The 27630-nt window shown below is 53.5% G+C and overlaps 3 protein-coding genes across 3 annotated transcripts in view; 1 reads left to right on the top strand and 2 right to left on the bottom strand.

The window, feature by feature from the left end:
• Positions 1-27630, bottom strand: part of LOC137456910 (zinc finger protein 585A-like) — a 269157-nt gene that overhangs the window by 169093 nt on the left and 72434 nt on the right. The window contains exon 7 of the mRNA XM_068168599.1: positions 13408-13908. Coding sequence (XP_068024700.1) covers positions 13408-13908 — 501 coding nt within the window. The remainder of the gene's footprint in view (positions 1-13407; positions 13909-27630) is intronic.
• Positions 2508-27630, bottom strand: part of LOC137456879 (olfactory receptor 14A16-like) — a 34565-nt gene continuing 9442 nt past the window's right edge. The window contains exon 2 of the mRNA XM_068168568.1: positions 2508-3463. Within this exon, the coding sequence (XP_068024669.1) occupies positions 2508-3440 (933 nt within the window). The 5' untranslated portion in view covers positions 3441-3463. The remainder of the gene's footprint in view (positions 3464-27630) is intronic.
• On the top strand, positions 24430-25362 carry LOC137456882 (olfactory receptor 14J1-like). Its single transcript, XM_068168571.1, has one exon. The coding sequence runs from the start codon at positions 24430-24432 to the stop codon at positions 25360-25362; it is 933 nt and encodes a 310-aa protein (XP_068024672.1).

Genomic DNA, 27630 nt, shown 5'->3' with positions numbered 1-27630 from the left:
GCTGACTGGGCCTGATCCCCTGCCTGTCCTCTGCAGGTCATGGAAAGGTGCTGGAGATGCTCTGCTCCATGCCCTGCCCTGCTACCCAGCTCACACTGTCAGCTCTATAGTTCCCTGGATCCTCCTTTCTTCCTTTCTTGGAGCTGGGTGTCACATTCGCTGCTCTCCACTGCCCTGGGACCTCCCCAGTGAGCCAGGACTCCAGGTCAATAATGGATAGTGGCTTGGCAACAGAGATGTTCAAGTCCCTTCCTCATCCTTATAGGCTCTGTTGGACTCTCTCCAGCAGATCTCTGTCTCTCTTGACCTGGGGAGCCCCAAATGGCAGGGATCCAGTTTGGACAGGAAGGGCCCAGTCTGTACTGGGAGAGGATTTGGTTTTCAGAGTGCACTGGAACAAGGCCCAGTGTTACTGGGAGAGACCATGGGGTCAGCTCTTACAGGGAGGTGTCCAAGACTTTACTAGGAGGCATCAGGGGCCAATCATAGAATGGTCTGGGTTGGAAGGGACCTCCAAAAGTCATCCAGTCCAATCCCCTGCAGACATAATGGGTCATCCTCAACTAGATGAGGTTGCCCACAGTCCTGTTGGCCTCACCTTGAATATCTGGAGGGATGGAGCCTCAACCACCTCCCTGGGCAACCTGTTCCAGTGTTCCACTACCCTCACTGTGCAGAATATGTTCCTCACATCCAATCTCAATCTGCTCTGCTCTAGTTTGAAGCCATTGCCCCTGGTCCTGTCCCTTCAGGCCTCTGCAAACAGTCTCTCTCCATCCAGTATACTTCAGGCATTGGAAAGAAGCTACTAGGTCTCCCCAGAGCCTTCTCTTCTTCAGTTTAATCAACCCCAGCTCCTTCAGCCTGTCCTCATAGCAGAGCTGCCCTAAGCCCCTGATCATTTCTGTGTCCCTCCTCTGGACCTGCTCCATCAGCTCCATGTCCCTCCAGTGTTGAGACTTCAGAGCTGGATGCAGTACTCAAGGGAAGGTCTCAACAGAGCATCATAAAGTGGCAGGATCTTCTCCCTCCATCTCTGGCCATGCTGCTTTGAATGCAGCCCAGACTGCCCTTGGCCTTCTGTGCTGCAAGCTCACATTGCCTGCTCCTGGCCAGCTTCTCCCCCACCAGCACCCCAAAGTCCTTTTCCTCAGGGCTGCTTTCTATCACCTCCTCCCCCAGCCTGTATTGATAGTGAGGATTGTTCCAGCCCAGCTGCAGGACCCTGCTCTTGCTCTTGGTGAACCTCATGAGGGTCACCTGGGTACCACCTCTCCAGCTTGTCCAAGTGCCTCTGGATGCCATCCTGTCCCTCTGGCATCTCAACAGCACCACTCAGCTTGGTGCCATCTGCACACTTGCTGATGGTGTCTCCATCCCTCTGTCTATAGCACTGACAAAAATATGAAACAGCACAGGATGGGATGAGTGGAATCAGTTTGTACTGGGACAGGCTGGGGCTGATCTTGGAGATGTTAATGGGAGCCAGTTTGAACTGGGAGATGGCCCAGACTGGACTCCGATGTGATTAGGGTATGGATTTGGGTCTGTGACAGGGACCAGACTGTACTGGAAGTGATGAGAGGATTAAGGTTTTACTGAGATAAGGCCCAAAGTAAATTTGGAGGGATTAAAGGCATCCTGTTTGGACTGGGACAGGGCCCAGACTGTACTGGGAGGGCATGAGGGTGTGCAGTTTGTACTGGGATGGATTCATTCAGTATGGGGAAGGGAGCCAGGGGATACATTCTGTGCTGGGATGGGACCCAAACTGTAGAGGAAGAAGAAAATATGAGCTAGCTTGTATTGGGATGAGGCCACATCTATAATGGGAGGGGTTAAAGGAACCATGTTTGGACTGAGTCTATATTGGAAGGGGGCCAGGGTATCCAGTTTGGACTCTGAGTCAGTGCAGTGTGTAATGGGAGGGGGTTGGGGTGTGAAGGCATGAGGATACCTCCTGTTCTGATGGCAGTGCTGCTCTGGAGCACAGCTCTGCCCCAGCAGCAGCCCTGGCCTGTCCCTGCCTGCAGTCCCAGCACTGCCACACAGCAGCACAGAGCCCAAGCTGCCAGAGCACTCAGGCCTTGCCCCAGCACAGAACCTCAGCAGGATAGGGTGGAACTCAGAAAGGGCAGCTGAGGACAGCCCAAGCTCTGGGGCTCCCTGGCACTGCTGCTGTGCTGGGACTCTGCCCCTCCACCTCTGCACACAGGCACTGCTCTGCAGCTCCACAGAACCCTTGGAGGAAGGAATTCAGACAAACAACTCCCTGCAGGGTCCTTTATTGTGTTGAACACACAGGGAGCACAGCTCCTCATGTCTGCAGCCTCTGGGTCACAGCAGACAGGACAACACTGAACCAGAAATGGTCTGAAGAAAGACATTTGTGTGGGAACAACATTCTCACAAGGGGAACAGCACCAGCAGCAACCAGAACTCGAGCAGCCAAGCTGGGCCTGCACTGAGTGACATCAGAACTGCTCTGCAGGAGAAGACAAAGTAGTTTATTGCTTCTGAAAGCATCCAGGGATCAGTTGGTTCAGGGCAGCCTTGAGCTCTTGGTTCCTCAGGCCATAGATGAGAGGGTTCACTGCTGGAGGCACCACTGAGTACAGAACAGACACCACCAGGTCCAGGGATGGGGAGGAGATGGAGGAGGGCTTCAAGTAGGCAAAGAAGCCAGAGCTGAGAAAGAGGGAGACCACAGCCAGGTGAGGGAGGCAGGTGGCAAAGGCTTTGTGGCGTCCCTGCTGAGAGGGGATCCTCAGCACTGCCCTGAAGATCTGCACATAGGACACCACAATCAACACAAAACAGACAAAGGCTAAGGAGACACCAATGACAATTACCCAAACTTCCCTGAGGTAGGATGTGGAGCAGGAGAGCTTGAGGATCTGGGGGACTTCACAGAAGAACTGGTGTAGATAATTGCCCCGGCACAGGGGCAGGGAAAATGTATTGGCTGTGTACAGCAGAGCATTGAAAACCCCAGAGGCCCAGGCAGCTGCTGCCAGGTGGAGACAAACTCTGCTGCCCAGGAGGGTCTCATAGTGCAGTGGTCTGCAGATGGCAACGTAGCGATCATAGGACATGGTGGTGAGGAGAAAATACTCTGCACCAATTAGAAATACTAAGAAGAAGAGCTGGAGAACACATCCTGCAAAGGATATGGCCCTGGTGTCCTTCAGGGAATTGTCCATGGACTTGGGAACTGTGGTGGTGATGGAGCCTAGGTCAAGGAGGGAGAGATTGAGGAGGAAGAAGTACATGGGGGTGTGGAGGTGGTGGTCCCAGGCTATGGTGGTGATGATGAGGCCATTGCCCAGCAGGGCAGCCAGGTAGATGGCCAGGAAGAGGAAGAAGTGCAGGAGCTGCAGCTGCCTTGTGCCTGGGAATGGCAGGAGGAGGAAGTGGGTGATGGAGCTGCTGTTGGCCATCTGCTGCCTCTGGCCATGGAGACCTGTCCAAGGAGGGAAAGGCAGTGACAAGTTAGGGCACACTTCTCTCAGCCTCATTGTAACCTCCCTCCCTGAGCTGCATGAGGAATGGATCAGCTCAGTTCCATCACTACCAACCAGTGATGGTTCATCACAGTTTCAAATGCAGGGACCCAGAATTGCCATGAAGATTCCTCTGGTGTCAGAACAGAAAGTGACCAACAGCCCAGTCCCAGAGAATAAGAGTCCCATTGTTCTGGGTTGAAATTTCCCCCCAGCATTAGCTTTGCCAGAGCAGCTCAGTTAGAAGCAAATGAAGCTGTATTGACAAGCAAGAGCTACACTCTACCATGGAATTCAATGAACAGGTACAAAACATACAGCAGTGACAATATTAGACAGGTATTTACAATTACCAAATGACATGAAGCCCCCTGGTCAGAGACCAGGGAAGCTCTTTCTCTGCCCCTATCCCTTACCCTGCTGTTCCAAGAGAGAATTAGGAGTGGAGAGAGAAACAAAGCAGTGGGTTAGACTTAGCCAAGGCCAGCCAAAGCAGGTGATCTCTCCCCAGCAAAGCACAACAGCTGAGATCAGAAGAGAAGAGAGAGAATTGTTATGGTACAGCTCCTCTGATTCCAGATATTTATCCAATCAATTTGTTTAGAATAATCTTTTATTCTCCTTTTCACACCCAAGAGTGATCTATTTATTTTGTTTCTACTTTTCTGCTCAAAATCTGTAACTAAATTTTAAAGGCATAGCCTAAAATCACCACACCCATGGAGAGGGGGAGAAAGAGGGAGCAGGCCTGCAGTGCTGCAGAGACAGTGTAAGGAAGAGAGAAAGGAAGAGGGGATGGGGGTGAAGCCTTCTCCTTACCCAGCTCTGCTCACTGCTGCTCACAGGATGGAACTGAAGGGCTTTGGTCCTCCTTCTGTGTGCACACTCCAGGAGCCTTCAGCTGAGTGTCAGCAGCCAAGAAGGAGATGCCTCCAGGAGCTACAGCTGCAGTGTCCTGAACTCACAGACTTGCCATGTCTGTGGCTGCAGTGAGTTCTCCTCTAGTGAGCTCTCAGCATCCTCCCAGTCCTGGCCACCTCAAAGCTGTTTCTGCCTTCCTCATCTCCCTGAGATCCTCTGGCAGTGTCCTCAGCCCTGCTGTGCTGTGCAGAGGAGCTGCTCCTGGACAGAGCTGTCTCTCTGCAGCGCTGCCTGATTGGCAGCAGCACCTTCCATCCCAGGAGCCTGGCCTGGCTCAGCTGCTGAAGACCAGCCCCGGTATTTTAAAGGAGCTTTGCTGCCAAGTCCATGAACCTCAGAGACAGAGAAGCTGATGAAACCTCTCCAGAAGTCAAAGTTGGTTTCAAACTCCGAAGTTTCCTCTGCTGTTAATGGGTCCCAGTGAAGCATACTGGGAAAATGTCCCTAGGGTCTGCTTAGAGCAGGACAGAGTGGATGCAAGGGAAGCATCATTGGAGGCACTGAAGTATCTCCAGGCTGTGGTGAGAGCAGAGAACTGAGGCAGTGCTGACAGGTCAGGACAAGCAGCTCAAGGTGGCTCTGCTGCTGAGGAAACCTGGAGGGGTTTCCTTGATCCAAAGGGCCAAGCCCTGACCCGCAGCCCCTGGCAAGGCACATCCTGTCCCTCACCTATGGCTCTGGGCTCTGCTGGGTGCAGTGGGGAGTGAGGGTGAGCAGTGACCAGGGTAGGACCTTGTCAGGTTTTGCTGTGGTTTGCTTGCAAAGAGACAACTCCTGCTGAAAAGGAATGAAATGTACCTTTAAAAATCATTTTTATCAGATGCTTTGTGCAATAAAAACCTCTCCAATTAGCTGCAGAAACCTTGGCAATAATGGGAGGTTCAGCAGTATTTAATGAGCTCCATGGAGTATTTGGGGCTGATTACCTCATCCTTAGGTACTGCCAGGAGACTCTGCCAAGGTACTGCCAAGAAGCCTCTCAAGAAGTCCAAGTCAGAAGCAAACTCCAAAGTACCTTGAAGCACTGATTGGCCTCACTGAGGCTTGTTACTGACAAAGGCTCCCCAGGGACTCCTTAGAGCAGCTTGTTAGAGGCCAGGACTGCAGGGAGACAAAGGCAAAGTACAGGGCAGAAAAACTTGCCTTTGGTCTAGGAAGCAGAAAGGCTAAGCCCTGACCACTGCCCTTGCAATAGAAGAACCTCAAAGCCTCAAAGCCAAGTTTCTCCTCACAGGCCTTGGTGGCAGAGGCAACTGCCAGAGCCAAAGGCACAAAGACCTTGGTCCTGTTGGTCCTCTCAGCCTTGCCAGAGCCCTTGGCCATCCCTACTGCAGCCTTTCCTCCACTGTCCCATGCCTGCAGCTCTTTCCCTTCAGGCTGCTGACACCAACCTTGCTTCCCCAGCCAGCTCTCCCCCTGCCATTTCCATCCCTTCCTTGAGCTGTCTCAGCTCTCCCTGCCATTTCCTGACACATCTGGATGGCCTCATGCATAGCAGCTCTGCATTCTCAGGGACATTTCTTTGTCCACATCTCCAGTCTGAACCTTCCAAGCTGTTCTTTGTGGAGGTTTTGATCTCTCCCCACTCCCCAGAAGAGCTCCATCCTCTCTGAAACACCCTTCAGCCATGTGCACACTGCTATGGCAGTGCCCTGAGCCTCCATTCAGCAGGCTGAAGCAGCCCAGGTCCCTCAGCATCTCCACAGAGATGTCAATCCCCATCCTGGCAGATCTCCTCTGCAGTCTCTGCAGTTCCTCTTCATTCCTTCAGACTGGATATTCTTTTAACATTTTCCAGTCCAGAGATTGCCATATTTGTTATTGACCTCATAATACCACAGGAGATGCATGTACAGGAAAATCTACAGATTCTCCATCTATTACTGCATTTCTCACAATACCTTTCCACCGGCACAGAGAGACAGTTCCCCATCCTTCCCACCTCCCGGTCCCTTAACTATCGTCCCATCGGAATCTGATTGTAACCTCCGTCGCAGTGCTATACTCTGCTGATAATGTCTGAGGTCTAAGAGGCGGGGGGGTGTAGCGTAGCTGAAGCAGCTGGGAGGGGGGACTGCTGGTGCGGGACGCTGCTGGGGGGGGCTGCTGCCGGGTTGCCAGGGGGTCACCACCATGGGGATGACCACCGGAGCTGCTGCCATGGCTGCTGCCCTGGGGGCTGCTGGGGCTACCACTACGGTCAGTACTACCGGTGTCGGTGGTGCGTTGGTCAGTGCCGCCTTGGTCAGAGCCATCAGTGCTGCTTTGGTCAGGGCCTCCAGGGCTTGTGGGAGGGGTGTGGTTGTAAGAATGCCGTAACTGCAAGCCTGCAAGTGCTCCATTTTTCCTAAGAGGGGCTGTAAAGCAAAGTCAGCGCTGTTTGATTTCTTTGTGTCGGTGTTTTCGTCTTCTGAATCCAAGCCGTTGCTGTCGGTATTAGAGGAAGATGTTGATGAAGGGGATTGAACACACTGAGCCACAGGTTTCACTGCCTTTTTATGGCTTTTTCCCTGCTGGGTGCAAACGGCAGTGGTGGTGGCTGGTAAATGCGGTGTGGTCACCAAGACGGCAGGCGTGGCATCTTCTTGCAGTGAGTGTTCATGCTTTCTGACCTCCATTTTGATTTTGCATGTCTTTTCAGTCCGATCAGGATTTGCTTCTGTCACTACTGATGTAGCAGCAGGAGATTTGTCGTGTAAAAGAACGGTAATAAGAGAGTCATGATTCGTGTAGAAGGAGGAATAGCGGGCAATTGAAATTGTGACGAGGATGCTGACAGAGTGGCAGATGATGTGCAGGGAGAGAGGAGGGGGGGTGGGGGGCAGGGGGTGCAGAACCTTCTGAATCTCCCTTTTTCGTCTGGGTTAGAACCAATGCCGCAGCAGCTGAATTGAGAGTAGACTGCTCTGCTTTTATAGATTGCAGTGTATGTGACAATGTGCCACACGGTGCTATAGCGAAAAGCTTCTTTTTGAGCCTTTAGGCACCTCATCCCACAGCTGGGCTCCAATTTTGTCCCATGCTTCGGAAGCGAAAGCTTCAGTTGCTGTGGGGATAAAATCATGATCCCGGGCCCAGGCTAATAGCCCTTTTAAAATCCTAGAATCGTAAGCAATACCTCTCATGGAGAGGATACTTTGGAGGGCTTTTAGCACAGCCTCTTCTTCTTTGCTGAGTGCTTCCCCATGACCCTCCCCGGTCCCTCACCTGATCCTGGTGAGATTCACTTCCTTTTCTGAGTGCTCGCTGCTTATTTTTCCAGCACCGGGGCAGTGCTGGTTCGAGCGGCTTTCCGTACCTCTTGGAGCGTACCTCTTATGCTGAGTCCAGCAGCATCGTAGTCCGAGGATCCCATCCATGAGTTCAGGTGCCAGATGTCAATGATGGAGAATGGAGTCAATACAAATGACCAATATGATTGAGTATTGTTCGTTTATTAAGGGAACCTCTACAGCTTATATAAACTCGGAGAGCATCATTGGCATAGCTTCATTGCTTCCCCACAAGTGACCACACATCGTACTGTTATAGATTATTGGTCAAACTACTAATGACACGTGAGGCTGTTGATGCAGGTGTGCGTCCTGTTATTGCCAGATAACGCTCTGTGTTTATAGCTACCAGTGCCCTGCTTTAGTTACATACTGCAGGCACAGCACTGTTTTGCTACACTACTAGTTATTTCTGCACTTATGCTGAGCATGGCCTCCCACCATGTCAGGCTCTAGTCCTATACTGCCAAATTGCTCACACTGCTTATTGCCACCATTGCCACATTCATGCAGTGGGAACTTCAGTTCTAAAGCTTGAAAATCTGCACCTTTCTGAAGACAACAGCTTGTAAACAACGGAAGAAGAATGGATTTGCTGCTGCTGTCTGTTTCCAGTTCCCCTCTTCCTCCTCCTTCTGTCTCTCTTATCTCTCTCCCATGCTTGCAGTCTTTTGCAGCTCTGCAGAATCACAGAATCACAAAGGTTGGAAGAGACCTCAAAGGTCTCCCCTGAGCCTCCTCTTCTCCAGGCTAAGCAACCCCAGCTCCCTCAGCCTTTCCTCATAGCGCTTGTGTTCCAATCCCCTCCCCAGCTTCATTGCCCTTCTCTGGACATGTTCCAGCAAGTCAACATCTTTCCTAAACTGAGGGGCCCAGAACTGGACACAGGACTCAAGGTGTGGCCTAACCAGTGCTGAGGACAGGAGCAGAATGACCTCGCTGCTCCTGCTGGCCACATTGTTCCTGATCCATGCCAGGATGCCATTGGCCCTCTTGGCTGCCTGGGCACACTGCATGCTCATGTTCAGCCTACTATCAGCCAGTACCCCCAGGTCCCATTCTGCCTGCCTGCTCTCCAGCTACTCTGACCCCAGTCTGTAGCATTGCATGGAGTTGTTTTGGCAAATGTGTTGAACCCAGCACTTGGATGTGTTAAATCTCATGCCCTTGGATTCTGCCCATCTGTCCAGCCTGTCGAGGTCCCTCTGCAGAGCCTCTCTACCCTCCAGCAGATCAACTCCTGCCCCCAGCTTTGTGTCATCTGCAAATTTACTGATGATGGACTCAATGCCCTCATCCAGATCATCAATAAAGATGTTAAAGAGCATGGGGCCCAGCACTGATCTTTGGGGCACACCACTAGTGACTGGCCGCCAGCTGGATGTGGCACCATTCACCACCACTCTCTGGGCTCGGCCACCCAGCCAGTTCCTAACCCAGCTCAGAGTGCTGCTGTCCAAGCCATGGGCTGCCAGCTTGTCCAGGAGTTTGCTGTGGGGGACAGTGTCAAAGGCCTTGCTGAAGTCCAGGTAGACTACATCCACCGGTACTATTAGCCAAACACCAAACTCAGGTGCGAGAGGCAATGCACCAGAATGGACTCTCCAGACTTTCTATTAGCTGAGGAAGGAGGTGGATGTGGAAAGTTTAATACATCTGATTGGTGCCTAAAGATTGAGGACAATGGGGAGGCAGCAATAAATATAGCCACCAACAGCAGGAAAATAGCTCATGGACCAGTCCAAACCTGGCAAGGACTGGCGTGGGACACATTGGCTTGGTTGCCTGGTGGGCCATGGGTCAAACGAGTGTCATTCTTCTCTCTTTGTGCAACAGCAGCTCTAATCTTTCTACCATGTCTGATACCCTGGTTTGTATGGCTTATCCATCCTGCAGTCAGGCAGGTGCAGGTTGTAGCCATATCAAGTGAGCCAGAAAAGGCTATAAAAAAGAGCAGTATGATGTATCTGCAAATAAGACCAACATCAGAAATGAGCCAAGAGGAAAGGATTAAGTTAATGGGGGATGAATTTTGTAAAGACAATTGTAAAAGCAAGGAGAGGAGGGGTTGATGGGATCAAAGGGAGGGAGTGTCTTTACAAAGGAAGAATTGGCTAACAGGGAGTTGGAAGGGAAAGCAGGAACCAGACAGTTCACCTTCTCTATGTGTTTGTAAATCACAAAGGGGCCTCTGCTAAGTCCCTTCCCTTGAACCTTGCTGTAAATCAGTAGGGGTCTGTCCCAAGATAGCAGACACTGAACACAGCCTGAACTGCTGAACTTAAGCACAGGCTTATCAGACTACTGAATATTAACTTCTGCACCCAGAGAAGTGGAGAACCTAATTTAAATGAAGATAGGATGCATGAAGCAGGGAGGGTTCACGTGAAGCAGGACATGGAGCAGGGTCTTGAGAAAGACTAAATCTTGAGTACCTGAGCAGGTGGGGAAAGGGAGAGGGAAATCTGCACCCAGAAATGTAGGATGAAAGGGGAGCTGTGCCTTCAGCAATGAGAGAGACCCCACAGGGAATTGTCCTGTGGACTCTCCCTTTATTCAAATAAAGTTTTACAAGACTCCTCTGTCTCTGTTATGAACTTCTAGATGGGAAGAATTTTTCCTTGTATATTGCACACCCAGGGAGCACAGCTGCTCATGTCTGCAGTCTCTGGGTCACAGCAGACAGGACAACACTGAATCAGAAATGGTCTGAAGAAAGACTGTGGTGGGGAAACAACATTCTCACAAGGGTAACAGCACCAGCAGTAGCCAAAAAGAGAGAAACCAGACTGTGAGTGACATCAGAACTGCTCTCCAGGAGAAGACGAAGAGTTTATTGCTTCTGAAGGCATCCAGGGATAATTTTCCTCAGGGCATCCTTGAGCTCCTGGTTCCTGAGGTTGTAGATGAGAGGGTTCACTGCTGGAGGCACCACTGAGTACAGAACTGCAAGCACCAGATCCAGGGATGGGAAGGAGATCGAAGAGGGCTTCATGTAGGCAGGGCAATCACTCTCTCTATGAAGAACTTCTTCCTAACATCCAGTCTAAAGCTCCCCTGGTGCATCTTGAGACTGTGTCCTCTTGTTCTGGTGCTGGTTACCTGGGAGAAGAGATCAACCTCAGCCTGACTACAACTTCCCTTCAGGTAGCTGTACACAGCAATAAGGTCTCCCCTGAGCCTCCTCTTCTCCAGGCTAAGCAACTTCAGCTCCCTTAGCCGCTCCTCTTAGGACTTGTACTCCAAACCCCTCTCCAGCTTCGTTGCCCTTCTCTGGACACATTCCAGCAAGTCAACATTCTTCCTAAACTGAGGGGCCCAGGACTGGACACAGTACTCAAGGTGTGGCCTAACCAGTGCAGTGTACAGGGGCAGAATGACCTCCCTGCTCCTGCTGGCCACACTGTTCCTGATAAAGGCCAGGATGCCATTGGCCCTCTTGGTTGCCTGGGCACACTGCTGGCTCATGTTCAGACTACCATCAACCAGTTGCCCCAGGTCCCTCTCTGCCTTGCTGCTCTCATCCACTCTGACCCCAGCCCGTAGCACTGCATGGGGTTGTTGTGGCCAATGTGCAGAACCCGGCACTTGGACGTGTTCAATCTCATGCCCTTGGCCTCTGCCCATCTGTCCAGCATGTCGAGGTCCCTCTGCAGAGCCTCTCTACCCTCCAGCACATCAACTCCTGCCCCCAGCTTGGTGTTGTTAGAAAATTTACTGATGATGCACTCAATGCCCTCATCCAGATCATCAATAAAAATGTTAAAGTCAGTCCTGGCTGCAGGAGTCTGAGACTTACAGGGGAATTGTCCCCCCAGAGATGCTGCCTCAGTTTCCAGTGGGAAATGGCTAGGAAGAGCAGGGAAGCCGAAACTGCTTCTGGTCCTCCTGAAGGGACTCCCAAAGCATCTTCACAAGATGCAAGGGACCCAAGGCAGAATTAGAGGGGCTCTGCCTCCAACCAGATGGAGGGGAGAGACTGGTTTGTTGGACTGTAGAGAACCAATGGCCTGGCAAGTTGAAGCCATGAGAGGATAAAGCTTTAGTAGACACAGGTGCCCAGAGTGCTCTGACACCATCCAACTATGAGGGGTGGAACCCATCTGTGTTTCTATTGTGACAGGAGGATCCCCACACCTGGATGTGTTGGAAGCTGAGTACTGGGATGCAAGCCACAGTTTGCTTTCACTTGGAGGCATGGAAGGAGTCACTGGACTCAGACTGCCCCAGAGGTGGAAACACAGCCCCAGCATTTGCAGCATTTGGACTGGGCATGGACTGATCCAGACTGTGCTGGAACAGAGTGGAGCTGCAGAGCACCTGCAGTGAGCAGCCCTCTGGGTACTGCAAAGCAACCTCCTGTGGAGTGAGAATGGACAGTGCCTGAGGTGTACTGATTGCTGCTGGGCATGGTGCAGATGGCACAGAATGAGGGCTTGGGAATATCAAAGGTTAAGTTGAAAATTTCCTGCAATTATTTCATCCTGCCTGATGCCACCTTCACAGGGACAGTGCTGGCTGGAGCAAAGTACTACAGGGCTTGTAGTTCAGAGGGCAACATGAGAGGCTTCCTGTTCTGGTTGCTGCTGTTGGGTTCTGGCTCTCAGGTGCTGGCTCTTTGTTGAGGGGGGAGGGCTGCAGGTGTTTAATTCCTGGCTGCTGCTGCTGACTGCTGTGCTTCTTTCTGCAAACAGCCTCAGGTCAGTGTGCATTATGGGATCTCATTTGGATTCAGCTCTGTTGATGTCTCAAGTCCTTATCTCAGACCAGAGGGGTTTTTGATTTGTGTGTGTTATTTTTCCCTCCCTTCTGTTTTGTGGGAGAACAGGCAGCTTAACCTCTTCAACCTGTTCCAGCCCCAGAGTGGAAAGCCAACAGAAGCTTTCTGAGTTCTTCCAAAGATCTCCATGAGATTCCCCCTACACCCTCCAAAGATCCCAAAAGTCAGTCGCAGGACCATCCAAATCCCAAACACCTAAGATCACCTGAAAGCCCCTGCAGAATGACTCTGAGATGCCACTCAAGACTCCTCTGAGAACCTCATTTTCCCCTCCCTGAACAGGGCACACAGTTCCACCCCATCCCGTGGAAGCAAATGCCCCCAAAATTCAGGCATTGAGGCAGGGATATCTGAAATAAAAGCAAACAGACAGGATTTGGGTAACTTCTGGGTTTTATTGAGACAATTGGTCAATGGACAGAAGATTTCTTACCCCAGGGCGACACAAAGCATTGGGGAAGAACCAGACAGACCCTGGGGAGGAACCAGACAGACCCTGGCAAAGCCCTGCCCAGCTCCACTGGGAGCTCCAACTGTGCGGACTCAGCACTGTAATTGTTCTCATTAGCAATAATTGCTGTTCAGAAGGGCAGGAGGTGTTTGTTGCTGCTGGTGTCCCCAGTCCCTGAGAAGTGCAAAGGAAAAAGGGATGATTTTGGTGCTGGAAAGACCTTCTCAGAAGGATCATGATTACTCCACAGATTCTAGGTGGATTTATGCCTCCCCTCTAGTGCAGGCTGCTCTCTGGTGTGGATGTAGCGGTGCTTCTTGAAGCGCCCCATCCGGGTGAAGCTCTTACCGCAATCAGCAGGTGACAGCCTTCTCACCAGTGTGGGTGCGGCGGTGGCGACTGAGATGTTGCCTCTGTCTGAAGCTCTTGCCACAGTCAGCACAGGTGTAAGGCTTCTCACCGGTGTGAGTGCGGTGGTGCGCAATGAGTGCGCTTATGTCTGAAGGCCTGGCCACACTGAGCACAGCTGAAAGACTTCTCGCCAGTGTGCACACCACGGTGCTCTGTGAGGTCTCCCTTCTTACTGAAGCTCTTGCCGCAGTCGGCACAGCTGTAAGACTTCTCACCACTGTGGATGAGTTGGTACTGGATGAATGAAGCGCTCGTGGTGAAGCTCTTGCCGCACTCAGCACAGGGGAACAGATGCTCTCCAGTGTGGATGCGGCGATGGATGGTGAGACTGGAGCTGCTTTTGAAGCTCTTGCCGCAGTCCCTGCAGCTGAAGGCCTTCTCACTGGTGTGGGTGAGGTGGTGTCGCCTAAGAGTAGAGGTGTCCCTGAACTGCTTGCCACAGCTGTCACAAGAGAAGGGCTTCTCTCCAGTGTGGGTGAGGCAGTGCTGGATGAGATGACAGTGCTGGGTGAACCTCTGGCCGCAGTCAGCACAGGTGAAAGGTTTCTCTCCGGTGTGGGTGCGGCGGTGCTGGATGAGAAGAGAGTTCCGGCAGAACCTCTTGCTGGCCGGGAGCCAGGCTGTGGGTAGTGGTGCTTCACTAGCTCTGAGCCAACTGGGACGCTCTGCCCACACTCATTCAGCTCTTTGGGTGACACTGAAGGACCTGCTCTGGCTTCATCCTCCTCCATACATTCCTCCCCCTCATCCTGGTCGCCTTCATCATCATCATTATCCTCCTCTTCATAAATGTCATTCTCAGCATCATCCTCCATCTTCTCCTCTTTTTCCTCCTCAACCTCCTCTACCTTTGTACTGCATATTGGCTTCTCCAACTTGATCTCTGGGTGCTGCTTCTCCTCCCAGCTCTTGCCTGGGTCCTTCTGTGAGGCCATGCTGTGGCAGGAAGGGGTCACAGCTGTGTAACAGGGAAGATGGAAGCACCTGAGCCCAGGACCACAAACCCTCAGATCCTGCCTGGATCATGACAGTCCCTGACTCCCAACACCCAGCTAGAGGAGAGAATGCAGAGGGGACCTCAAACCTTCAGTTTCTGCCACAGTGTGGGCTTAGACATCTAATACTTGTGCTGAGACCCCAGGTTCCTGTGATCAGTGCCCTGAGGTACCCTGGGGCTTACAAGTGGTCCTGTCCTACTCTCCTCGAGCCTGGTGGCATTGGCAGGGTGGTTCCTGGACCAGGCCCTGGCCTTTGATCTCCCCTGGCTCAGACAATGGAGGCAGCACCACTGAACAAGGAAGAACAAACCACCTCCAACCTTCTCCCACCACCCTCCAGATCCCAACCCCCAAACATCACCCCCTGCTCACAACACACTCCCAGCAGCCTGGAGCATTCCTCAACTCCCACAACACCTGATGGGCCTCAGAGCTCCTGGAGAGGTGAAATATGCTGCACAGGAGGAGGTGGAGGCTGGGAGCTGCCCTTGGGGCTGGGGTCCTGCTGTTAACCCACTCTGGGTTTCTTACCTCTTGGGCTGCTCCAAGGGGCAGGACTGCAAATTCTGTTCTTCCACAGCACACAGGGGCAGGGATGATTGAGAGACCACTCAGCCCCTGACAGAGAGAAGCAAAGGGCTCAGGGGAGAGCACTGATCTGCAAGGGATGGTTCAGCACTGCCCAGGACCAGGCAGCACAGCTCAGCCTTGCTGGGGGCAGCTCCCAAGCCCAGCAGCACAGCCACAGCACACAGCAGGGCTGCTCAAGATGGGAGACCTCAACAAGGTTGAGGCCGGATGTGAGGAGGAGGTTCTTCACCATGAGAGTGGTGAAGCCCTGAAATGGGTTCTCCAGGGAGGTGGTTGAGGCCCCATTCCTGGAGGTGTTTAAGCCCAGGCTGAATGAGGCTCTGGCCAGCCTGATCTAGTGTGGGGTGTCCCTGCTCATGGCAGGGGGGTTGGAACTAGATGATCCTTGTGGTCCCTTCCAACCCTGACTGATACTATGATACTATGAGACTAAGTGCAGGCTCAGCTCCCAAGCCCAGGACACAGCTGCAGGCCAGCACCACAACACAGCTGCCTCCACACAGCCTCTCCCAGGCCTTGCCTAAAGCTTCCTCCCACTGCCTGCCCAGGCCTCTGCTGCCTGCACCTGCCTTTGCCAGCAGATCTTGCTCTGGCCACAGCTCTCCTCCCAGGTCCTGCCCATACCCCACACACTCTGTGCTCACCTTTGACCTGCACACACCTCTCTGCTGCCCACTCCCCAACAGAAGATCACAGCAGCCCTCAGGACACACACAAAGGGAGCTTCATGATCTCTGCAGATGCAGCAAAGGGGGAAGGGACTTGGGCAGCTTCTTGATAAACTTCTTCAGCCCTCACTGGGATGCTGGAGGAGTCTCTGGCTCCTGCCCAAACCTCACACCTCCAGCACCCTTCACACACCTGCAGCCCAAAGAGACTCAGTGAAAAGGGTTTGGCCTCCTTCTCTCCCTGACCATTTCTCTCAGCTTGCTCTTTGCAGTTCCCTGGAGCTGCCACTCCACATCCCCAAGAGAAAATAAGGTTGGATGGGAGGGCACAGTGCCCATGGGCTGCTGTTCATCTCCCAGCTGACACAGGCAGAGCTGCAGCACAATTCACTCCTTTCACCTCCTAAAATGCTGCCAGATTCTGCCATTCCCTGCACACACATTTGCCACCTGGGCCCTGGATCCTCTCCCCTTTTTGGGGGGACAAGGCCTAATTCCTGCCTGACCATCCCCAGGCCTTTCCCTCATTCCCAGCTCATCCATGTCCCTACTACCTTGGCTCTCCCATGGCCCTGGGTCCCCCACCTCACCTGCCACTGCAGCTGGAAGGGTGGAGTGGGAAATGCTGTGGCTGAGGAAGCATCTAAGGAACTGGGCTGAAAGCAGCAGCACAAGAATTGAAGGGGCCTGAGACTAAAGGCTGGGATCAGCTGGAGGGCTGAAAGAACAGCACCAAGCCAAGGGGGGGTTACAGATGAGGGCTGGGGAGGGACGCTGCAGACACCTCAGGCAGCAGCTGATGAGAGCAAGGGGGACAGAGAGGGAGTGAGACCTCAGGTGACTCCTGCCATGGGGGATGGCTGGGCTGTGTGGCTAGGAGCCCTGAGTGCCTGCTTGGGCTGTGCTGGATGTCAGGAGGGGTCATGAGACTGTCCTCAGCCAGGCAGGGTTTGGGGCTTGGAGCTTCTGGGGTCAGCTGCTGCCAGCACCATTGGAGGTAGGAGCCAGCCAGAGCCTCACAGCTGCTGAACTAAGCCCTCCCACCCCCTGCAGCCTTCACCCTCCATCTCTCCATCCAGTGCTCCATCTCCACTCACTTGCTGCCCTCTCAGAGTCCCCAAGGTCCCAGGGCTGATCTTCACAGACAGCAGGGCCCAACAGAAGCCCCTGGATGAGAGCATGCAGGAGAATCCCTGTGGTGGGTGGAAGGCACTGGGATGTCTTACACCAGAGAGCAGAGACCTCCAGAAGGGACAGCAGAGTCCAGGGGGACACCACAAAGTGTCATCTAGCTTAGTTCATTCCCACAAGGCCTGCACCCATGCTCTACAAAGGAACAGCACAGGATCTCCAACCTCCTTTGCCCTTCCTCTCTGCTCCCAGAAACATCTTCTGGGATCTCTTTCTGCAGAGGAGCTTTGAGGCCTTGGCAATGCTGCCAACTGCAGCCTGGAGCAACCTGGCTCACCTGGGAGCTGCCTACCAGAATCTGTAACTGCAGCTCTTGGGTATGGGGGGAGGAGGGGCAGAGGCATGGGGGAGGGGGAAGGCATTTGGGGCCTGGGGTTCTGGCCTGCTTTGGTGGAGCTCTGGAGGAAGCTTTGGCCTAGGGAGGTTGCTTGGCTCCCGTGGCCCAGGCACACTATGGATTGTTGTGGATTGGATGCTTTGCACTGTAGGATGCAGCTCTGAACAGCACAGCCATGGAAACTGCCCAATTCTATCCAACCCTCTGGCCACAGCTTGGCATCAACTCCTTTCACAAGGCTCAAAGAGAGCCTCTCTGCCTCCTGAAACCTAAGGCAATACCCTGCAGAACAAGGTGGAGGAGCTCAAGGGGACAAGCTGCAGAGGGGGCCCAGGGCAACCTCCTGAGCTTCAACAAGAGCAAGGGCAGGGTCCTGCCCCTGGCCTGGCACAATCCTCACAATCAGGACAGGCTGGGGGAGGAGAGGATAGGAAGCAGCCCTGCAGAAAAGGACTGGGGGGTGCTGCTGGACAAGAAGCTGCACAGGAACAGACAGGGGGAGCCTGCAGCCCAGAAGGCCAAGGCCAGCCTGGGCTGCACCAAAAGCAGCAGGGCCAGAGATGGACAGAGGCCATCCTGGCACTTGGCTCTGCTCTGTTGAGACTTCACCTGCAGCACTGCAGCCAGCTCTGGAGCCCTCAACACAGGAAGGACATGGACCCGATGGAGAGGGCCCAGAGGAGGGACACAAAAATGATCAGGGGCTTGGAGCAGCTCTGCTACCAGGACAGGCTGAGGGAGCTGGGGGTGATCAGCCTGGAGAGGAGAAGAGAAGGTTCTGGGGAGACCTAAGAGTGACCTTCTGGTACCTGAAGGGGGCTACAAGAAGGCTGCAGAGGGACTCTTTGCAAAGCCTGCAGGGACAGCACCAGAGGCAATGGCTTCAAACTAGAGCAGAGCAGATTGAGATGGGAGGTGAGGAACAAGTTCTGCACCAGGAGCCTGCTGGAACACTGCAACAGGTTGTCCAGGGAGGGGGTTGAGGTCCCAGCCCTGCAGAGGTTCAAGATCAGGCTGGACAGGGCTCTGGGCAACCTGAGCTAGTGGAGAATGTCCCTGCTGACTGCAGAGGGGCTTGGACTGCAGCACCTTTGCAGCTCCCTCCCAACCCAAACCACTCTAGGATTCTAGGAGTCTAAGTGCAGCCTCCAGGGAGAGCAGGAAAAAGATGAGGCAGAGGAGGACAAGGAAGAGGACAAGGAGGAGGAGAACCAAAATCCCTTCCCAACTCCTGCAAACCTCTGCCAAATTCCTGGAAAGCTCTTCCAGCTCTGCAGAGTTCATTCTGAAGAGAGCTGAGGGAGGTGCTAGGCTCAGGGATGTCTTGCACACTCTGCACAAATGCTCCAGAAGCTTTCCAAGTGCCCTCAAAACCAGCAGCACAGCTCTGCTGCCACACAATGCCACGCTGCAAGGGACCCCAAGGCTCAGCTGCTCCAACCTTGCCAGCTGACACTGCACTGGAAAGGAGCTGGCCCAGCCCCCTGCCAAGCTCAGCCTTCCAACTCTGCCCTGCAGGGCAATCCACCACTGCCCTGGGGAGATGATTCCAATGGCTGACTGGCAGGGAAAAGCTTTTGCCTCTGCAGGGCACTGTGCCACTTCAGCTCAACTCTTGCAGCAGCTCTTTGAGATCTGCCTTTGGAGCATCACAAACTCTGAAGCACTGCAGTGCAAAGCAGCTCAGCTTCAACTTCCAACTGGCTGAACTCTCACAGTTTAAATTCAAGGCAGGGGCCAGGCTCACACCCAGCTCAGTAGCTCACATCCAGCTCCTATGCTCAGAGCAGCTTCCCACGCTCAGAGACAGCAACTAAGGTGAGAACAACAGCTGAAGCTCAGGCCCAGCCCCCAGAGATAGAAACTCAGGAGAGAAGCACTTCCCAAGTTTAGAACCAGTCCCCAAGCTCAAGAACCCATATCAGAAGTGCAGAACCAGCTCCAAAGCTCAGATGCAGCTCCCAAGCACAAGCAGCAGTTCAAAAGTGCAGACCCAGCCCTCAGGCTCAGACCCAGATCAAAATCCAGACCCAGAACCCTACCTCTCACATTGTAAATTCAAGGCAGGTGAAGAGCTCACACTCAGCTCCTATGCTCACCACCTGCTCCCATGCTCAGAACAGCTTCCCCAGCTCACAGCCAGCCCCCAAGCTCAAGAACGAGATCAAAAGTGAGACCCAGCTCCCAAGCTCACACTCAGCCAAGCTGAGCCAGCCCCCAAGATCAAAAACCAGCAACAAAGGTCAGAATCACCTCCCAAGCTCAAGGACCACCTCTTGAGCCCAGAGCCTGCCCCTAAGATCAGGAACCAAGATCAGAAGTGCAGACCCAGGTCCTAAGCTCAGAGCCAGCTCCCAAGCCCAAGAACCAGCTGCAAGCTCAGATCCAGTCCCCAAGCTCAAGAACCAGCAGCTAAGGTCAAGAGCAGATCCCAAGCTCAAATTCAAGGATTCAGAGAATCCATGGAAAAAAAAACACCTCCTAGCAGAGGCATTCAGCAGCACAAGGAACCCCACCGAGCCCCCACCCCAACCCCACCCGCGGCCCCGCAACCGCACAGACCCCTCCCAGAACAGCACAGACGATGCTCACCGACCCTGCACACCTCTGCCCTACCCCACAGCCCCCCCCACGACCACCCCAACACCGCAGACCCCCACAGCCGCACAGAGGTCCCCACAATCACAGCGAGCCGCCCCCCCGAACCGCACAGGCCCCAAGCGCCAAGCTTGCAGAGATCCCCCGGACCTCACAGACCCACCCCCACCCCGTACCCCGCCGATCTCTGGGCAACCTGATCTACTTGAGGCTGTCCCTGGGAAGGTTGGACAAGATAACCTCTGGAGGTCCCTTCCAGCCTAGCCCATTCTGTGATCAGTGAGCTATGGGAACCAAGCAGATTCTGCATGAAGTGCTCTGGGCCTGGCTATGGTTGTGGATTCCTGCCTTGGGCTTCAATCTCAAGCAGTTGTTTGGAGCAATAACCCTGAGCTTGTTCCCCTTTGTTTGCATGGCTGTTATAGTGCAGGGCATGTGTGAGTGCTGGTCTGCTTGAGGGAGCAGAAGAGGGGACAGCAAGGACCTCTCTGGGAAGAGCTGGGGCAAATGTCACCTTCAAGAGCAGGCCCTAAGCCTCTGTATTCTCCTAAGCTCCCATTGCAAGGACCAGGCCTAAGGCCTGTCTGCAGTTCATAGAGCAATACTGAGCAAGACTTTCCTGGGGTTCTTTCTGTTGCTTTTGGGAGAATCTTGAATTTCTCATTCCATCAGCTGGGCAGGAGATGTTCTCCTCACCTTTCACTACATGTTTTGGAATCTGTTGAGTTTGTCACCAGACATTGGTTTGGTCCCCAGCTGTGTTCAAGCTTTTCCCTTCTAATCACAGAAATATAAAAATCAACCAGGTGAGAAAAGACCTGAGAGATCATCAAGTCCAACTTATTACCCAACACCCCCTGACAGCTAAACCATGGCTCCAAGAGCCACATCCAATATTTTTTTAACACCTCCAGGGACAGTGACTCCACCACCTCCCTGGGCAGCACATCCCAGTGGCCAATTCCTCATTCTGGGAAGAACTTTCTCCTCACCTCCAGCCTAAACTTCTCCTGGTGCAAACAAATAAAAAATTGTAACAGGACTCCTTCCCAGTACAGATTGTACCCACTCCCAGCAAAGGCTACACCACCTGAAGCCCTCCAACCACTCCTCTGGGACTTCCACTGCAAACCATATCCCCTTACCCACTCCCTGACAGACTGGGCCCATCCCAGTATAAACTGTCTGCCTGTTCTTTGGAGATGGAGTTTCTGGTGTGTCCTAGCCCTAGTCAGAAAGGCACCACAGCATCTGGGAGGAACCATTCCAAATGCCCTGGGATGGAGCAAACCCTGCAAAGAGTGAAGAAGGCCAACTGCAGCTGGGCTGTGGCAGGAGGAGTGTGGCCACCCAGACACAGGAGTAGTCCTCCCTCTGGACTCAGCACTGCTGTGGACACAACTGGATGCTTGGAGTCTTGGTGTTGCATTCTCCAGACTAGAAGAGCATAGGAGGAACTCAGGAGAATGCAGAGGAGATCTGCCAGGATGGAGACTGACATCTCTGTGGAGAGGCTGAGTGAACTGGGCTGCTTCAGCCTGCTGAATGGAGGCTCAGGGCACTGCCAGAGCAGTGTGCACATGGCTGAAGGGTGGTTTCAGAGAGGATGGAGCTCTTCTGGAGAGTGGGGAGAGACTAAAACCTTCACAAAGAGCATCTTGGAAGATTCAGAGTGGAGATGAGGCCAAAGAAATGTCCCTTCAAGGCCAGAGCTGCTATGCATGAGGCCATCCAGAGATGTCAGGAAATGGCAGGGAGAGCTGAGACAGCTCAGGGAAGGGATGGAAATGGCAGGGGGAAAGCTGGGTGAGGAAGCAAGATTGGTGTCAGCAGCCTGAAGGGAAAGAGCTACAGGCATGGGAGAGTGAAGGAGAGGCTGCAGTAGGGATGGTCAAGGGCTCTGGCAAGGCTCAGAGGCACAACAGGACCAAGGCCTTTGTGCCCTTGGGTCTGACAGTTGCCTCTGCCACCAAGGCCTGTGAGGAGAAACTTTGCTTTGAGGCTTTGAGGTTCTTCTATTCAAAGGACAGTGGTCAGGGCTTGGCCTTTCTGCTTCCTAGACCAAAGGCAAGTTTTTCTCCCTTGTACTTTGCCTTTGTTTCCCTGCAATCCTGGCCTCTAACAAGCTGCTCTAACGAGTCCCTGGGGAGCCTTTGTCAGTAACAAGCCTCAGTGAGGCCAATCAGTGCTTCAAGGTACTTTGGAGTTTTCTTCTGACTTGGACTTCTTGAGAGGCTTCTTGGCAATACCTTGGCAGAGTCTCCTGGCAGTACCTAAGGATGATGTAATCAGCCCCAAATACTCCATGGGGCTCATTAAATACTGCTGAACCACTAATTATTGCCAAGGTTTCTGCAGCTAATTGGAGAGGTTTTTATTGAACAAAGCATCTGATAAAAACTATATTTAAAGGTACATTTCATTCCTTTTCAGCAGGAGTTGTCTCTTTGGAAGCAAACCACAGCAAAACCTGACAAGGTCCTACCCTGGGCACTGCTCATCCTTACTCCCCACTGCCCCCTAAGGAGCCCAGAGCCACAGGTGAGGGACAGGATCTGCCTTGCCAGGGGCTGGGGGTCAGGGCTTGGTCCTTTGGATCAGTGAAACCCCTCCAGGTTTCCTCAGCAGCAGAGCCACCTTGAGCTGCTTGTCCTGACCTGTCAGCACTGCCTCAGTTCTCTGCTCTCACCACAGCCTGGAGATGCTTCAGTGCCTCCTGTGATGCTTCCCTTGCGTCCACTCTCTCCTGCTCTAACCAGACCCTGGGGCCCCTTTCCCAGTATGCTTCACTGGGACCCATTAAGAGTAGAAGAAAGTTCAGAGTTTGAATCTGACTTTGACTTCTGGAGAGGTTTCATCAGCTTCTCAGTCTCTGAGGTTCATGGACTCAGCACCAAAGCCACCAGAGGGCTTCTATAAATGCCTTGGGCTGGTTCTGTTGTGCTGAGCCAGGCCAGGCTCCTGGGCTGGAAGGTGCTGCTGGCGAGGAGGCAGCACTACAGAGAGACAGCTCTGGCCAGGAGCAGCTCCTCTGCACAGCACAGCAGGGCTGAAGACACTGCCAGAGTATCTCAGGGAGATGAAGAAGGCAGAGAGAGCTTCGAGGTGGCCAGAACTGAGAGGGTGACTGAAAGCTCACTGGAGAAGTCACTGCACTCTGACACAGTGAGGCTGTGGGTGCAGGGCGGTTCAGGTGCAGTTCTGGGAGGCATCTCCTAAAGCTGGCAGAGCCGCAGCTGACGCTTGCTGTGGGGAGAAGGTGTGGGTGGCAGGAGCCACCCCTGGCAGTGCAGAGCAGGGCAGGGTGGGGCAGGGCCCTTCTTCTATGGAGAGGCTGCTGTGTGGGTCAGGGATTCTCATAGATGCAGCTCATCACCAGGGAACTTCCAAAGGGATGTTTCAAGGACAAGGTCCAAGCAGGGTCTGCTCTAAAGAGAGAAGAGTTCCTGAGTCTGTGTTTGCAGTTTCCTATTCTGAGGACAAGAGCAAGTGAGGAGTGAAAGAGAGGTAGAAAAAGACCATCCAAGTCCTTGAAATTGGGGAGGTGTATCTTGGAGTGGTCAGGAGGCCTGCAGGGAGCTTCCTAAAGAGCCTTCAGCCTCTGCCTGTGGACAGCACCAGCAGCACCCTGGCTGCACTCATCAGGATGCTCCCAGCCAGTGCCCTGCAAACAGGCAGGTTTCTGTAGGTGAGTGCAGAGGGGCTGGGATGGGCTCTGTGAGCAGGGCAGATCCATCACCCTGCACACTCCTGCCAGGGTGAGAACCTCCAGGCAGCAGGGATCTGATCAGGAGAGGAAACTGAACCCAACAATGTTGTGGGAGGGAGCATTCAGACATCTCCATCTGGTCCGCTCCAGGCCAGAACCTGCCTCTGAGCAAGGCCCTTGTCCTCCTCTTCCCCCCAGAAAAGCCTCAGGGTTGTGGGCTCCAAGGTGTGAAGCACCTCCTCTGCAGCCAGAGCTCCAGCAGAGGCAGAGCTGCCACAGGAGAGGAAATGCCATTGGGTGTTACAATGAGCCCTGAGTGTGGTGCTGAGACCTTGAGAGAGGCTGAGACACTGAGTGGTCTGTGGGGGATCCCTCTGCTCTCAGCAGTGTCTGGTGACTTTTCAGGGGCACATGGAAGTGTGATCACCTTCAGCTCAGCAGGGCACAAGCCCAGAGAAGTGGAGAAGTGGCAGCAGGGCCAGAGCAGCTCCCCTTACTCTGCTCTGAGCTACAGGCAGTGTCTTGCTTTGCAGGGTCCTGCTCTCTCTGTTCCCCCTGAGGGCAGCAGAAATGCTGTGTGTGAGAACTTGTGACAGCCATGAACACTCTGGGGGTGAGACGTGGGCAGCTGCAGTGAAAAAGCCTAAAACATTCAGGAACTGCCTTTTTCTACCCTCTCTCCTTAGCACTGGGAGATGCTGAGAAGCCTTTCTGCTTTGGGACTCTTTCCCCTGAAAGTGCACACCAGATCTTGCTGCTGCCTCCAGCACTCCCCTGCTGCAGAGCAGGACTGACTCAGCAGCAGGAAGCAGGAAGAGTCTCTGCTCTTCCCTGCATGCTCAGTCAGCACAAGAGTCCAGCAACAGAGCTGGAGGGAGGTGTCCTCAAAAGCAAAACTTAAGTCTCTGTATCAGGGGCTGAGAAATGGCTTTGGTTGTGCTCCATTGACTTGTGACTGCCTTTCCCTTATGGCTACTGCACTGTGCACAAAGGACATAAATGTCCAACAGCAGCTCCATCACCCACTTCCTCCTCCTGCCATTCTCAGGCACAAGGCAGCTGCAGCTCCTGCACTTCTGCCTCTTCCTGGCCATCTACCTGGCTGCCCTGTTGGGCAATGGCCTCATCATCACCACCATAGCCTGGGACCACCACCTCCACACCCCCATGTACTTCTTCCTCGTCAACCTCGCTCTCCTTGACCTGGGTGCCATCTCTACCACTGTCCCCAAGTCCATGGCAAATTCCTTGAGGGACACCAGGGACATCTCCTATGCAGGATGTGCTGTCCAGGTCTTTTTCTTTCTCCTCTTGATTGTAGGTGAATATTTCCTTCTCACAGTCATGTCCTACGATCGCTACGTTGCCATCTGCAGACCACTGCACTATGAGACCCTCCTGGGCAGCAGAGTTTGTCTCCACCTGGCAGCAGCTGCCTGGGGCTGTGGCTTTCTCACTGCTCTGCTGCACACAGCCAATACATTTTCCCTGCCCCTCTGCCAAGGCAATGCTGTGGAACAGTTCTTCTGTGAAATCCCCCAGATCCTCAAGCTCTCCTGCTCCACATCCTACCTCAGGGAACTTTGGCTTCTTGTGGCCAGTGTCTGTTTTTCATCTGTCTGTTTTGTGTTCATTGTGGTGTCCTATGTGCAGATCTTCAGGGCAGTGCTGAGGATCCCCTCTCAGCAGGGACGCCACAAAGCCTTTGCCACCTGCCTGCCTCACCTGGCTGTCATCTCCCTGTTTATCACCACTGGCATCTTTGCCTACCTGAAGCCTCCCTCTGTCTCTTCCCCATCCCTGGATCTGTTGGTGGCAGTTGTGTACTCGGTAGTGCCTCCAGCAGTGAACCCTCTCATCTACAGCCTGAGGAACCAGGACCTGAAGGCTGCCCTGAGCAAACTGATTACTCGCTGGTTTCAGAAGCAATAGACTTTTCTGCAGAGCAGTTCTGATGTCATTCAGTGCAGGCCCAGCCTGGCTTCTGCACTTTGTGGTAGTGGTGGTGTTTTACTCTTTATCAAACTGTCATCCCTTTTCTAACACATTCCCTGCTTTGCTGACCAAGAGTTTGTGCAGCAGGGCCTCTGCTCTTTGTTTGGTTGAAAAATAAAGAACCTTTCATTAACCTTTTCCTTCCTGAGATCCTTCCTCCAGGACTTCTCTGGAGCTTCAGGGCCAGGTCCTGTGCAGACTAGGGGTAGGAGGATGTCCAAGCACTGCAGTGGAACACCAGCACCTAAACTTCCAGAGCTGTTTCCTTTCCACTTCCACCCTCTCCTGGGTCAGTGCAAGGCCTGAGTGCTGTGGCAGCTTGGTCATTGTTCTGCTGCCTGCCAGTCCTGTGACCACAGGCAGGGACAGGCCATGGGAACTACTCTGGCTGAGCTGGTCCCCAAGAACAGTTCCACAAAGACAGATGATCTGCTCAGGGCAGAGTCTCAAGGCTTAGGGCTTCACCCAAAGCTTCTCTCCAGAGCAGGCCCAAGAAAGTGTCCCAGGGATGCAAACAGCAGGGAACAGCTGAAGTGTGAGTGTGCAGGGCTGGGGCACACAGCAGTGTCCTGACACAGACAGGCCTCCTTCAAGAGGCCTGAAGGAGCAGCAGAGCAGGCTCTGATCTGTGTCTCTGTTCACTGCACAGCCTGGGGAATCTGTCCCAGGGCAGTCACCCTGGATGATCCTCTCACCACCACCATTTCCACCACTGGTCTCTCACCACAACTTGCAAAGTTTTTTGTCCCCCAGTTGCAGGTCACAGGCTCAGGAGGTCAGCAGTGGCTGCAGGCATGTGTGTGGGGTGAGGGGAACCTGAGTGAGCACAAACACCATCAGCTGTGGCTGGGGTACCAAGGCAGTGGAGGTGTGAGGAGCCTCCCAGCCTCTGACAGGGGCAGCAGGAGGCCAGGGACACTCTGCCTGCTGCAGTGCAGAGCTTGTGTAAGTGGTAGGGAAAGACTGTATGAACATCCTGAGGTGCAAAAGGAGTTCACAATGCCTGGCAGAGCCCTGACAGTAGATGTAATCTACCTTGACCTTAGTAATGCTTTTGACACTGCCTCCCATAACATCCTTGTGAGTAAGCTCAGAAAGTGTGGGATGGAAGAGGAACTGGTTACAAAATAGAGACCAAGGAGTGGTGGTTAATGGTGCCAGGTCCAGCTGGAGAGCTGTAACTAGTGGAGTCTTTCAGGGATCAGTGCTGGGTCCTGTCCTGTTCAACATCTTCATCAATGACATAGATGAGGGCACAGACAGACAGACAGACAGGGTCTGCTCAGCAAGTCTGCTGACAATACCAAACTTGGAGGCTTGGCTGAGACCCCTGAAGGCTGTGCAACCATTCACAGACCTGGATGGACTGAGAGCTGTGCAGAGGAACCTCATGAGGTTCAACAAGGATGAGAGCAGAGTCCTGCTCCTGGGGAGGAAGAATAAACTGCAGCAGTACAGGCTGGGAGGTGATCTGCTGGAGAGCAGCCCTGTGGAGAAGGACCTGGGAGTGTAGGTGGACAGCAAGTTCTGCATGGGACAGCAATGTGCCCTGGTGGCCAAGAAGGCCAATGGGGTCCTGAGCTGCATTAGGAGGAGTGTGTCCAGCACATCCAGGGAGGTCCTTCTCCCCCCCCTACTCTGCCCTGATGAGGCCCCACCTGGAATATTGCATCCAGTTCTGGGCTCCCCAGTTCAGGAGGGACAGGGATCTGCTGGAGAGAGTCCAAGGGAGGGCTACAAGGATGTTGAAGGGGCTGCAACACTGCCTGGAGAGGAGAGGCTGAGAGCCCTGGGGCTGTTTGGTCTGGAGAGGAGAAGACTGAGAGGGGATTTAATAAATGTTTATAAATATTTGAGGCCTGGGGGTCAGGAAGGAAGGGACAGGGACAGGCTCTGCTCAGTTGCACCCTGGGATGGGACAAGGGGCAATGGATATAAACTACAGCACAGGAGGTTCCACCTCAACATGAGGAGGAACTTGAGGGTGTGGGTGTGAGGGTGACAGAGAACTGGAACAGGCTGACCAGATGGGTGGTGGAGTCTCCTTCTCTGGAGACTTTCCAGACCCACCTGGATGCCTTCCTGTGCATCTTGCACTAGATTCTATGGTCCTGCTCTGGCAGGGCGTTGGATTCCTTTGGATGTTCCTTCCACCCCCTAACATCCTGTGATCCTGTGACATTTCTGTGTGTGACTGCAGCACAA

Source organism: Melanerpes formicivorus, unplaced genomic scaffold (assembly GCF_026170545.1).
Source record: "Melanerpes formicivorus ecotype bairdi unplaced genomic scaffold, bMelFor1.0.p_v2 SCAF_142, whole genome shotgun sequence".
Classification (NCBI taxonomy): domain Eukaryota; kingdom Metazoa; phylum Chordata; class Aves; order Piciformes; family Picidae; genus Melanerpes; species Melanerpes formicivorus.
Note: the sequence above shows the minus strand (reverse complement) of the source record. Positions and strands in the feature narration are given on the sequence as shown.